The following is a 14,167-nucleotide window of genomic DNA, read 5'->3' as shown; positions in this document are numbered from 1 at the left end:
CAAAAGCTCGGGAAAAAGGTGACTTATCAAGAAAAGTTGAGGCCTTGAGTACAAGAATGTCTCATATTGAAGATTCAGTGGCCAAGATACTTCAGAATCAAGAAACTCTAACTCAATTGCTTCAACAACTGGTGGCTGCACAAACTTCAACTCCTACCCTTCAACTTGATGATAACAAAAAGGGGGAGAAGGATATGCATATTCAGGTTTCTAAAATAATAATTACATCTATTACTATGCTAAAGCCACTAGTAAAGGGGGAGCTGAACAACATAGACCTCATCAATCTAGCTGTAGCCGAGTTGAAGATTAAGGAACAGAAGAAGAAAAAATTTCTCAACTTTTTGGCTCAACTGCAAATCAAACAAAATTTGTGATGCACATCACACAGTTAAGGCACTTACCTTTAGGAGAAATGGAGATGGGGAATGGTGCAAAGGTAGAAACTTCAACATCAAATGAACTCAAGCCCATTGTGGTGCTCAAGCATAAACCTTCATCTTTTAGTTTTTCAAACAAGCACCCAATGCTGCTAGAATATTCACCTCCCATGCCTGATGAGAAGAAACTTATTGGAAAAATAATTGCTAGCTACAAGAAAACTAAGGATGCAGCCTTGAGGAGCAGGATTGCAAGAATCTACAGATATGGACAAATAACCCGTGTAATGAGTGGGCATCCTCAGTTTGTAGAAGCAAATAAAAAGGAAGACATGAGAATCAATCCATTGTCACAGTGAAATAAAAGGAAACAACAGGCTGCCAAGGAAGCTCAAAACGATAATGAGAAGCCTGCTACTACAATTGAAATGAAAATGACTGAAGAAGAAGGCTAAATGGAAAACAAGTAAAAGAAAAAAGATGAGACTTGGTAGATGGGCAAGCAGAATTTCAGAAAAAAAGGAAAGTGAACCATCTCAATCTATGCATAAAAGTCAACCAACTGTGCCCACTATGGAAACAACTGAAATCAAGGTCAATCCCGTGGTTAACTTTCATGGTGAACCTATAGTGCCAAAGGATGAACTTATATATTGAGATACTTTACCAATTCCTGATCTAAACATACCTCTACCAACCAAAAAGAGAACAAGAAGGAAGAGCAAGCCAACCCTACCTCCAACCAAAGTCATCTCAAGACCACAGAAGCCTACAGTCAACAAAGATGATCAACTTCACATTGTGACATCAAGGAATTTTCAGATATTGAACTTTATCTGAATGAATTGGATGAAGTGGGAGGAATTGATGCTACTCACAGACTTCCAGAAAAATTGGTGTTTAAATACAAGGGTGGTCATGAGATAATATGGCCTCACTATAGGATTCTTAATGAAAGCTACAATGTCTTAGTAAAGGTATTTTTTGTAATAAAGAAAGACTTTGAATTCACCAAGGTTGCCAAATCAGAAGTACTAAAAAAGATAAGCTAAATCAGACAAAGCTGTAGAGTACCTAGTGCACTACCAAAGGTTCTAACTATTCCAAACACTGGGAATAAAGTGCACATGAAACCCTACTGGATTATGGAGTTTAGAGATGAGAAGTATGTCATAAGATTTTTCATACTTGAAGACCAGTTTAAAATTTTAAGCAATGAAACTCTCAAGGAAATGCAGGAGATGCTGGATATCAATGAAGTAAATGAAGCTGAATTTTACAGACAACTCCAACTCTAGATTGAGGAAAATAATGAGAAATTGGGGAAGAAAAAAAGGGAAACAAGGAAAATCAAATCATCTGCTCAGTCTAGAGGAGCACCTTGATAATGGTATGTAAACTTCTTTTAACCTTCTTTGTATATTTCAAATTTACCAAAACACCTTAAGTAGATTTATTTAGTGTCTTTTGTAGCCTTCAATAGATAACCACAGTTATCTATCCGTTGAAGGAGTAGCTTATGTAAATAAGTATGTAGCACATTCTGTACTCTATAATAACTAAGGGGTTTGGGAGTTTTAGTAGTTTCTAAATCATGTTGACTACTAGCAAGGTATACAAAATATGTGGGTTAATTATAAATATAGAATGCCTTGTAATTTTGTATAAGTAAAAGAGTATCAACTGCTAATATGGAAAGCTTCATTGGATGACTCTACAAGTTTCAACGATGAATCAATATGCCTTCGACAGATAAGTCAAGCCTTCAACGGATATCAGTTAAAGCTGTCAACGGATGCTATCAAGAAAACTTCAATGGATGACACCAACGTAGTGTCAACGGATAAAATATTTCTTATAATGAAAATCAAAATTAAAATTATTAGCGTGCAAGGGTTGACTCAATTGGTTAAAGAGGGGATAACTATTCTCTTGGTCACGTGTTCGAATCCCACGAGAGGAGAATTTATGATTATGCCTCCTGAGCCATAGCCTGTCGATTAAATGCGATGGTTCACGTGATTTGCAGGCTATTGCGTGAGCCCGTAGGGTTTATCCAGTGCGCACCTGAAGGGTAGCGGCTGCGGGTTAACTACGATTAAAAAAATTAAAATTATTAGTACTATTTGAAAATTTTAAATTTCCTACTTTGTATCAAACTCCAATTTTAAATATTATTTAAAAAAATATAAAAATATATTTGAAGTATTTTTTTTGCTAAAATTCTGATTTAATCCCCGTCTAACTCAATAATTTAATGAAAATAGGTGTATAATAAATGTCAAGAAGTCACCAATGTCCGGTTAAATGTTTGATTAAGCCTGACCCGAGCCGGCCTATTGGGAGGTCACTTAAGTATCCCATTCCAACCCTAATTTCTATATGCGTACTTTATAAATTTAGAAAAATATTAATGCAATGTTTGGTTACCATTTAGTGTTGCTGTTGTTGCTATGATCAATCTTTCTTCCCCAATTTTAGCTATCAGGTATGTATGTTTATATCGTTCCCCATCCCCTTTGATTTTTGTATCTATATATTTTAATAATAATATTATATTGATTTACAACTCGTTCTTTAGAAATTAATGTTAATTACACAAGATTCTTTAAATTCTGCTTTTATATTTATTGGGTATGTGTTTGGATCAGATGGATTAATTTTAGTGCCCTTTATTGTTTATGCTACTTTTGGGCTTTCGTTTTCTTGATTCGTTGCTGGAAAATGTAATTTGAGTGGTACTGATAACACAATTGTGATGGATCAGTAAGCTTATTGTTGGTGTATGGTGATCAAGGTCTTTGCTAAATTTTACTAGTATATTTTTTTGCCCAGATAGAGAAATTAGGAGGGTGTTACTGGTATGGTGCAGTTTTGCAAAATCTTGTATACTAAGGGCAATATTGTATTTTTCAGGTATTTTTGGGGGCTCATTTTGCCCTTTGTTCTCTTTTAATATATAGAAAAAAAGGAGGAGATAAGGAATTATGTTTTTAAACCTAAGTACCGGAATCAAACCCTCTTTTATCATCTCTCTCTCAATCAAACAAATCTCTCCACAGTTGCAACGAAATCTCTCTAGATAAACTAGGTGTATTAGTCTCTCTCTCTCTCTCTCTCCCTCCCTCTCTCTCTCCCCCTCTCTCTCTCTCCCTCCCTCTCTCTCCCTCTCTCCATTGTGTTGAGCTATGGATATTTCAAATCTCTTGATCAAACCTCGATTCCCTCAATATTTTTTCTCCATTTCTTCTGGAATCAAATCCAATATCAGGGATCTGCCATGTTCAAGTACAAGTCATTTACGTTGCAGTTGGAAGGCGGAGCTTTTTCCGGTACCATTTGGGCAAGCTTCACGTTCACACTTACTGAAACCATGTCATGTTAAGAGTGAGGACTCAGAGGGGATTTTGACTGGTGAAAGCATTATAATGAATAAGCAGAGCTTAGAGCGCGAACTACAGAATGCTATTGAGGAGGAGAACTATGCACGAGCGGCGAAAATCAGGGACAGTCTCCGAAATCTACAGGAAGATAGCAAGGCTTCAGTACTGGCAGCCAATGCCCAGTTTTACAATTCATTCAGAAACGGTGATCTGGTTACAATGCAAGCCCTGTGGTCAAAAGGGGAAAATGTTTGTGTTGTACACCCTGGTGTGAGTGGCATTTCTGGATATGACCTTGTAATGGGAAGCTGGGAGTTTGTTTGGGCAGATTATGAGTTTCCACTGCAGATTGAGGTTAAAGATGTTCAGGTTAATGTCAGAGGTGATCTTGGCTATGTAACCTGCATTGAAATGGTCAAGACTAAGGGCAAAAGCTGGGGTAGGCAGTTTGCTACAAATGTGTTTGAGAAGATCAATGGTCAATGGTTTATGTGTATTCATCATGCTTCATATGTTGACTTATAAATTATGGTACTATTGAAAACATATTCTCCTTGTAGCACTTTATGTTGTATTCAATCCTTGTATGCTTGTTGTGATTTTAGATGTACACCAAACATTTTGATTAGCAAAAAATAATAAACTCTCTTTTATCATGCATATTAATGCATAGTTCTGTTGATCATTCTCATGGAATAAACAAAGTACTGAGATAAAAAAGATGGATAGCTCGGTATCTTGGCTTTGGTGTAAAGGTAAAACTTCTTTAGGACATATTATTAATCTTGTTAATATTTATGGTCCTCATGATCATGAAGAAAAGAAAATTTTCTGGGAAGAGTTTAGTAATATAGTTGTTACCATTGAAAAAGAACCTATTTGTCTAATGGGTGACTTTAGTAGCATCAGAAGTGAGGAAGATAGAATGGGATGTACTTATTATAAAAGAGATATGTCTGCTTTTAATTCTTTCATGGAAGATCACAGTTTAGAGTAGCTACATGGAGTTAAACTACAATTTTACTCGGTTTGGTCCAAGTAACAGGAAAAGCAAGTTAGATAGAGTTATAGTGAATGACACTTGGTTGAGAATGAGTAACTGGAATGCGTTAGGGGGTCACCGGAGGAATTCAGACCACATTCCAAATTCTCTGATTAGTGACATGACTGACTGGGGGGCAAAACCTTTCAAGGCTTTTGACTTCTGGAGAAAGGAAGATGCTGTGCAACATATTCTTAAAAAAAACAATTTTAGAAAATTCAAACAAGCACTGGTTTGGTTTGATGAAAGAAGTGAAGAATAGTCTCAAACAATGGAACAACAGCAGAGGAAATAATGTGAGAAACCTCATTCAAGATTTGGATAAGATGCAGGTTCTAACAATTTGCAGGAGAAGAGCAGGGTGTTTGATCAGCTTCAACAGGCATATCATAATGAGTTCTCTCAGTTGCAACAGAAGGCTAGATTAAAATGGGACTTGGAGGGTGAATACAATACTTCCAGTTAGCAAATCAGAGCAGAAGAAGCTAAAATCAAATCAATAAATTTCGAAGAGGTTAAAATCTGATACTTGATCCAAAAGAAAGTAAAGAAACCATTTTTCAAGATTTTAAGGATTTCTATTGCAGTAATCTGGGTTTTACTCCCTTCAATCTAGCTTCCCTAGAATGAAACATTTTGATTAGCAAAAATATAAAAAACTCTCTTTTATCATGCCTATTAATGCATAGTTCTGTTGATCATTACTAAAACATGATTAACAGTAAAAACTTAAAATAAATATAAAAATTTAAGGCATACAAATCAATTAAAGTTACATGGACTTGCAAGTCAGATGTGTCAAATAACCCTTAGTTATACAAAAAATTCATCGTGTTACACTTCGATGTCTTGTACATTTGAAATAGTTCAAAACCAAAAATCCACTACCATGGCTGCTGTCCAGTAGGCAGTAGATATGCAGGATCTACTGCAGGATATGTTCCGAGTAAATACTAAAAAAGCAATCAAATGAAGCCCAGAACAATGGGAGTCTAAAACAACTCGTGAACACTGCTACTATGGGCATGTTTACGAAGAAATCCGTATTCATGCATGAAACTCGAGGTCAGCTGTGACATACCATCAGAGGCCCTGGCAATTTATCACCACCTATTTCACAAGCAAACTATAAGGTTCAATAAAGTATTAAAAGAGCCACCACCTCCGGCTCTCTCTTTGGTTGTCAGGGCCAGATAGCTGATCCTGATTCAGATGTTCTACATGGCTATCTTGACGAATTGGTTCCCTTCCCTCTGCTAGAGGGCTGCCTAACCACATTACCAGGACTATACCCACAAGACCGATGATAGGAGCAGCAGCAGCAAAAAGCCATCTCCTACTCAAATTTTGCCTACTAGAACACTCCAATGCACGAGCTTCAGCCACCAGAACCCTCTGTTCTGCTGCACGATGAATAAATTCAGAATCTTCATCTGTTTCACTATTTATGTTAGATATGTCTGAGAAACCATCATCATTTATGCTGTTCTGTGAAATTTCCTGAACCACCAAACCTCCAAGGGTGCTCTGACTCTGAGCACAAATTTTGTCATCAGTTGGAAGTTCAAATCGACAAATTGGGCATGTGCTTCGAGCACTTAACCATGGTAAAATACAGAAATTATGATAAAGGTGAGAACAAGGAAGTTGGTTAACAACAGTGCCAGCAGTAAGAGAATCTTTGCAGATTGCACAGACCAAACCATCCTGCTTCTCTTGGTCATCGCTTATGACCAGACTTGGGAGACTTTTTACATAAGAGACAGCTGCAGGAGGTGCGCCTCGTCCTGAACCATCAGCATCAGCAAGATTCTCAATCAGTTCTTCAAAGCCCATGGCATCGAGAAAGTTGCTGGGATTCCCATCATAATAATGCAACTCTGATTCCTCCAAATTTGGGAATGTTCTGGGAATGTCTGTCCGTCTTCTCTCTCTGATTCGCAGCTCAGATTCAGGAGAACGAAATGGCCTGTGCCAACGTGACGGTAAAGGAAGGTGAAGTCTTACTCCTAAAGAGTGTGCTGTATTTCCCCCAGGATCACCTTCTTCCCATTCGTTGTCATTATCATCTTCACCTTCTTCATCCTGGTCATCTGAGTCCCAGTGGTGAACCCCAGCATGCATAGGGTCAATATCAGTATCATTGTCAAGATAATTTCCGGCACCAGAATGGAAAAAAAAGTCACTGTCCATAATACTGTGACCATCTGCAGAAGCATCAGATTCTTCTCCATAACCACTCATCGAAATAAACCCGTTAAAGCTGACATTTGATTCAGTCTCCCCATACAGAGAATCAACACCATCACTTTCTGTATCAGAAAGTACCCTCCTCCATCTACCAGATCCAATTGGAGTAGTCCGAGAACTTGTACGCTGCATTGATCTCCCTCCAGCAGTATCAACAGATTGAGTGTCATGCTCACGAGTATTCTGCTGTTGCCTTGACAAATTAATCATACTTGAGAATTGTTGCGAGAACAGAGTCTCTACAGACTCCGAACTATTGTACCTTGCCCTTCTAGCTCTGGTTGTCCGCCTCCGACGATTATCTCGTATGGGTGTTCCAAATGTCTCTAGCAACAAAACCTTACAGTCACCACATACATTCATATCTTCAAAATCACCTGCTGCATTATTTAAAGAAACAACCCTTTGGCACCATGCACATGCATCTAGTATAGAGGTTCCATCAGTTGAGTCGACCTGAGTGGATCGAGGTGATTCTCGACGACCACTGTTCAAGTCTGCTTCCATCTAAGACTGCAACAAAGATAAAGACGACAAACTATGTAGTGAACAACAGCACATAAAAAAACCAACTGATTGTAATATGCAGAACAAACTACTCCATATTCAGTCAAGGCGTAGAGCAATGATATAAACCCCACACACATAAGTACCCCAAGCATAATATAGGCATCACTAGATCCTCAACTCACAGTATAGATATTAAGAGCCATACACGGGAGATCCCACATTAGCAAATAAAGGGGTAATATGTGATATATGCTTAAGAATGTGTTTGATTTCAACAACACTTAGGTAGGAGATCAATAGAGTTCTTAAACTTTGGGGAAATGATACTGGCAGAATTGAAGTAGAAGGGAAAAATACAGGAGGCAACTGGTAAAATATAATACATGAACCTATTAAATCTTCATAGCTTATATCTTACATGGACTACATGTTTTCCTTAAACTACCACCTCGCAAATTGTTAAATGCACTGTAAAGTGATATAAAACTGCTCTCACATGGAACCTGAGGTCATATTTGATGTGCAACCGCACTAAGAGAGTCATTTTAGTATGACTTGGACAGTATAGGCCTAATCTGGCTTTTACTTAATAAATTTATGCCTATTAGATCCAAACCAGATACTGGATTTTTCCTTCTGGAATTTTTCCAATAACTATTTCTTCCTCTTCCCACATATTATTTGCAGGCTGCTGCTCATCCTTGCTTAAACTCTTTCGATTTTCTCTTCTATACTATCTAGTTCTCTTCTCTTTTGCATATGTTCCACAAGTTAAAAATTATAACATTATCCCCTAGTGGTAGACTGAGTTTCTGAGGTGTTAACCGCTAATGTACATTTTTCTGATAGGTGGCGTTGGAAAAGCATTCTGCTACAATCACCAAGTTACCGTGTCTTGCAGGCTGTTGCTCATGTACCTCAGATACATGCATTAGTTGGCACTTTCGGCTTAGCCACTCAACTCTGCGCTCAGTATGCAAAAATCTAGGATGATTTGGTTTCTAATAAGGACAAATAAATTCTGCATTTGTTACCCACAAATTTCTATAGAGGACAAAAACTGTACACCTATTTTGTGGCCAATGATAAGAAAAGAAAGAACTAGCGATTTTCCTGATATAGGGCAAGTGAGAGAAAAGGTGTAAGTATCTATTTTGCGATGGCCTAAAATTCTATCATGTACTTGCAGCATAAAAGTGCTCAAGAACTATTTTACCTTATCTTGCATAACAAGTCCTATATGTAATTAGTCTTGGAAGTTGGGACGTGTCACGTGTGATATATCTGAAGTTCTTTCTCTTTCTAACATGATTTGACTTCGTTCTTCTTGTACCTATCGTATTTACTTGATTTGTAATCTTACTATTTTCACTGCATTCTTGTTCAGAAAAACAGATCCATGTGCTGATTTACTGGATTGCTTCAGAGATTTCGAAAAGTGTTAACAATATCTTACACACAACAGTCTCCAAAGCTTTTGTGAAGACCAAAGTCTGAAGGAGATAAATGATCCATTTGTGTTGAATTAGAGACTCTGTACCCGAAATCTCAAGTATTTAATTTGGGCGTTGTCAAGAAATTTGAAGACAATCGCAAAGGTTGAAGCTTCTAATAATCTTTCAATTCAGCATTTTTTAATCTTAAAATTCGCTGATGCTTTACAAACTGTGATATAAAGCCAAAAATTTAACCTATAACTAGCATTTTTCCACATAAGGTCACGAATAACCTATAACTAAATTCTGGATTTAATGTTCAATTTCTTTTAACTACTTGATATGGTACCTATCGATTTTACATCAAGTAGGCAACAACAAAATCTCATAAAAGTTTTACAACTAAATAAACACAAATCTTTCAGATTCACAAAACTAATCCGAAGCTCACAAGTACACAAACACAGACAAAGATCAAAACTTTAAATAAATCCATAATAAAAACACAAAAAGAATTACACACAAATAGGCATTGAGCACTAAAGATATAATCTCAACAACTTTTAAGTGATGGGTCATCATCAAGAACACAAAATTTAACAGTAAACAAAACAAATCAAGAAACTAAAAAAGACAGTATCAAGAAAAAGCTGTGTAATACCTGAGAAATGAATAAATTGATCAGAAAGAATCAAGCTTGAGAAGATGATGAAGATGATATGAATTGAAGATATAGTGGGTGAGCACTCGGTAGAGCTAGGGTTTGGTTGATTTGAAATGTTAGGCAGCATATATATGTATATTCTACAAAATCCTCACCAGATCTTTGAAAAAATCTGGCAACTTTATGTACATACATATACTGTATGCATTTATTTACAAATTGCAGCTCAGAGTCTCAAAGACAATTCAGTCAAATCTGCATATCTCAATGATGATCAATTTTTAATTAAAATTTAAGTATTAGAAAAAGAGTTTTGCTATTTTTAAGTTTTAACACTAAGAAGAGTAAAAAACAAATATCCAATAAATATCTTAAAAACTCAAGATTTTATCTAAAATAAAAATAATAAATTTTATAACTTTTCATTTGACTTGCAAAAAAAGAAGTTAAATTCAATAGAAGACTATACTGGTCTATGTTTATGAAATTTCATTTTTATCGATTAAAACTAGACCCGACAATTTTGGACACGATACGAGACTTACAGGACACAAAATGACACGAAAATTTAGTGTTTCTGTTTACCATTTTAGTAAACGACATGAAAATACACGAGCACGAAATTACATGACCAAGATTTAATGTCGATTTTGTGTTTTTCTTCAAGTACACGACACGACACGAAGTATATGTATAAATAAATATTATAATTAAAAATTAATATTTATAATGAATATTTGTATATTTATAATAAATATATGCATACAGTTAAATCTCGATAAATTAATACTCGATAAATTAATAACCTCGTTAAATTAATAATTTTTTGTAATCCCGAGCCGTACCTTTTATGCTAAATTAATAATTCGCTAAATTTATAAGATAATATTTTTTTTAATAATATATATAAGTCCCATATAATATATAAATTAATAATTACATATTACATCAAAATTATAGATTTCTAGGATGCACTTTTTTAGTAAACCTCAATTGTAACATGCTTTTTTTTAAAATTGATGTCGCCTCGTACTTTATCTTTAATCTTTTTTAATGCATTATCCACCTCTGGCGTACTATGTTCATATTACAAGAGAAAATTACGTAATATAATTGTTGCTTTAAGGACATCTTTTCGTGAGACCGGCTCTAACTGTGTACTTAGTTAAATAAGGTCCATTTTATTGTTGTGGTAAATAGGATCAAGGCTGGTTTAGAAAAGATAGGACCCTGGGTTAAACCATTTTGAGAACTTCAGGACATTATGTAATCTAATTAAATAAGTGAATCTTTTCAATTTTCTTAAATTCATAAATATTTCTTAATGTTATTTTAAGTATTCAATAGATGAAAATAAATTATTATTCTGAGAATTGTATATGTTATAAAATTTTAAATAATATATCTCGATAAATTAATAAATTATTAATATATCGATAAATTAATAAATTATTAATTTATCTATATATTAATATTTTGATTAATTAATAATTTTTCATGGTTCCAAAGGTATTAATTTATCGAGGTTTTACTGTATCATTTTTAAAATAGTTACTTAATTTTATAATATGTATATAAATGTGATATATATATATATATATTTAATATATTTCATAAAAAAATAAATAAAAATATAAAAGAAATAAATAAAAATCTTTTATTTTTATTTATTTATTTATTTTAATTAATATTAATATTCGATTTTACACAAAAAATACGACACGAAATGAAAGTATACGAACAATAAAGCACACGAACCCTAAATATGTTAGTTTTGTGTTTGAGTTTCAAGTAGACGAAATACAAAAATATACGACACGAATGAATTGTCAGACCTAATTAAAACTCAATTAATTGCGTATTAGATACGTGACCGATTAGATTTTTAAAATCTGCTTGATCGTTATAATTTTTTGTAATTAGTATATTATAAATAAATTATTTGACATAAAATAAATATTAATTAAATTTAAATTATTATAAAATAAAAACTATGCAACTATATATTAATTTTAAAATAATTAATAAAATAAGAGTATTGCATTAAATGTAGTTAAAATATTAAAATACAGAATTTATCAATCCTGAATTGTCTTTACTCTAACTTTTACTACATCACTACCCAAACACGCATACCTAAGTACATTACAGCAAGTGACTTCTATGGAAAATGATTATAATCATCGTTATAATTTGATATTAAAAAAAAAAATTGGGCTAAAATAATGTTTACATTCTAATGTTAGTTTTATTATACAATCAAGAAATTTAATATTTAACTAATGTTTTATTCAACTCATTCACTTTATTTTAAACTGGATCTCTTTACACACTATTATTAGTTATTAGCTTCACAACCCGTGTGTTGCATGAGTCTTCATTTTTATATTACTTAAAATTATAATAAATTTCTTTTTGAATCATGTGTTTATTAGTATATTTATAAATATGTTACATATATTTGAGATGTCATGTCTAATATGTTTCATATTTAGTTTTCAGATCTTGGCTAACAGGAAATATCAGGACTTACTGAAATCAGGACTTACTGGAAGTCAGAACTTAATATCAGAACTTAAGGTCATATCAGAACTTAAGTGCGGGAGGACTTACAGTTACGGAAGTAAGCTGATTTGTTGTAGAAGATCGAGACTAAAACAAAAAAAGATATGCATGGAAAGAGTTAGAGGACTGAAATACTTGTAGAAGATATCTGATTGATATATTTTAGAAGACAGAATTATATTTCATATCAATTAAAATATATCTTTCAACTGTGTAGTATATAAACACAACTTAGGGTTTACACTATAAGTGTTATCATTATCGAGAAGATTATACATTGTAACCTAGCAGCTCTTAGTGATATTTGTTCATCACTGAGAGATAACAGTTCCATTGTAACATAGTTTATTATTTTGAATATATTTGTTTACTGTTACTTGTGTTTAAGATTGATTTGATTGTAATAACACTATATTCAACCCCCTTCTACAGTGTTGTGTGACCTAATAGGAATGGTAATGAAGGTGTGAATAAAAAAAATAATTATATGCCTGTTCCTAATGCTCCTAGAAAGAGATGTTAAAACTGTGGAAACTCTAACCATCTTGCTTCTTTTTGCAAGAAGAATAAAAATATAAACTCTTTACCTCCTAAATCAGGATTTAAGAGTCAGTCTGTTAGGTTTAAGCCACAAAATCCTTGTTTTCATTGTGGTAGTTTATGGCATTCCATTTATACTTGTAAGGAATATCATAGTTTGTACTATGATTATTATCAAATAAAACCTTCTTTAAAGAAATTTAGCATTATTCCTTCTAGTGTAAGTTCTGATGCAAAGTCTGATACTGTAAAGCCTGATAAACAACATGTTAGCATAAACTCTGAAATTAAATCCGCTGCAAATGCTAACAAACTTAATAAAGCCAAAGGATCCAAGCAAGTTTGGGTCCTTAAAACTGACCAATAGTGGTCTTTGTGATTGCAGGGCAACATGAAAAACATCCTAGTTCTTGACAGTGGATGTTCAGGACATATGACTGGAAATAAAACCCTGCTATCAGACTTTGCGGAGAAAGCTGACCCAGGAGTTTCTTATGGAGATGGCAACATGGGAAAAACTCTATGACAATATCAATCTTGGGAATGTCATCATTAAAATAGTAGCTCTTGTCTCAGGACTTAAACACAATCTGCTAAGTGTGAGTCAAATCTGTGACAGAGGTTATCATGTGGATTTCTTTGAAAAACACTGTGAAGTTGTAAGTAGTTCTACAGGCAAAGTGGTTCTGAAAGGTTACAGGCATGGTAACATTTATGAAGCTAGACTTTCAACAAACTCTGATGGTTCTGCAATCTGTCTATTGAGTAGAGCATCAATTGAAGAAAGCTGGAATTGGCATAAGAAACTCTCTCATTTAAATTTCAACAACACAAATGAGCTTGTAAAGAAAAATCTTGTGAGAGGACTGCCAAAATCAGTATTTTCTCCTGATGGCCTTTGTGATTCATGTCAAAAGGCAAAACAAAGAAAATCTTCATTCAAGAGCAAAACTGAATCCTCAATTCTTGAGCCTTATCACCCACTGTATGTTGATCTATTTGGTCCAGTCAATGTCATGTCTATTGCAAAGAAGAAATATGCTATGGTTATAGTGGATGAGTTCACAAGATACACTTGGGTGTATTTCTTGCACAAGAAAACTGAAACTGCATCTACTCTTACTGATCATGTCAAACAGCTGGATAAATTGGTCAAAGATTCTATTAAAATCATAAGGAGTGATAATGACACTGAGTTCAAGAATTCAATCATGGAAGAATTCTGCAAAGAGCATGGAATTAAACAGAAATTTTCTGTACCTGGAACTCCACAGCAAAATGGAGTTGTAGAAAGAAAGAACATGATTCTCATTGAAGCTGTACGAACTATGCTTGATGAAGAAAAGCTACCAACCTACTTTTGGGCTGAAGCTGTGCAGACTGCTTGTTTTACACAG

The 14,167-nt window shown here is 34.2% G+C and overlaps 2 protein-coding genes across 3 annotated transcripts; one reads left to right on the top strand and one right to left on the bottom strand.

Moving 5' to 3' along the window:
* Positions 1–2,685: 2,685 nt before the first annotated feature.
* Positions 2,686–4,423, top strand: LOC141692702 (F-box protein SKIP8). Of its 2 annotated transcripts, none has more exons than XM_074497620.1 (2): positions 2,686–2,868; positions 3,652–4,423. In XM_074497620.1, the coding sequence occupies exons 1-2, from the start codon at positions 2,834–2,836 to the stop codon at positions 4,286–4,288; spliced, it is 672 nt and encodes a 223-aa protein (XP_074353721.1). In that variant the 5' UTR covers positions 2,686–2,833; the 3' UTR covers positions 4,289–4,423. The 2 variants fall into 2 exon arrangements, with proteins under 2 accessions (XP_074353721.1, XP_074353720.1); XM_074497619.1 differs by having other exon boundaries at positions 2,712–2,868; positions 3,297–4,423.
* A 1,097-nt stretch (positions 4,424–5,520) lies between these two features.
* Positions 5,521–9,937, bottom strand: LOC141692410 (uncharacterized). Its single transcript, XM_074497238.1, has 2 exons — positions 9,663–9,937; positions 5,521–7,568 (listed from the first exon to the last, which is right to left on the bottom strand). Exon 2 carries the CDS (start codon positions 7,560–7,562, stop codon positions 5,952–5,954), a length of 1,611 nt encoding a protein of 536 aa, XP_074353339.1. The 5' UTR covers positions 7,563–7,568; positions 9,663–9,937; the 3' UTR covers positions 5,521–5,951.
* Positions 9,938–14,167: the final 4,230 nt, after the last annotated feature.

The sequence above is a fragment of the Apium graveolens genome, chromosome 10 (genome assembly GCF_009905375.1).
Source record: "Apium graveolens cultivar Ventura chromosome 10, ASM990537v1, whole genome shotgun sequence".
NCBI classification, from domain to species: Eukaryota; Viridiplantae; Streptophyta; class Magnoliopsida; order Apiales; family Apiaceae; genus Apium; species Apium graveolens.
Note: the sequence above shows the minus strand (reverse complement) of the source record. Positions and strands in the feature narration are given on the sequence as shown.

Bases quoted from the DNA above. Each gene is read 5' to 3' on its own strand.
- LOC141692702 (XM_074497619.1), top strand. From the start codon at position 3,569: ATGGATATTTCAAATCTCTTGATCAAACCTCGATTCCCTCAATATTTT.
- LOC141692410 (XM_074497238.1), bottom strand. From the start codon at position 7,562: ATGGAAGCAGACTTGAACAGTGGTCGTCGAGAATCACCTCGATCCACT.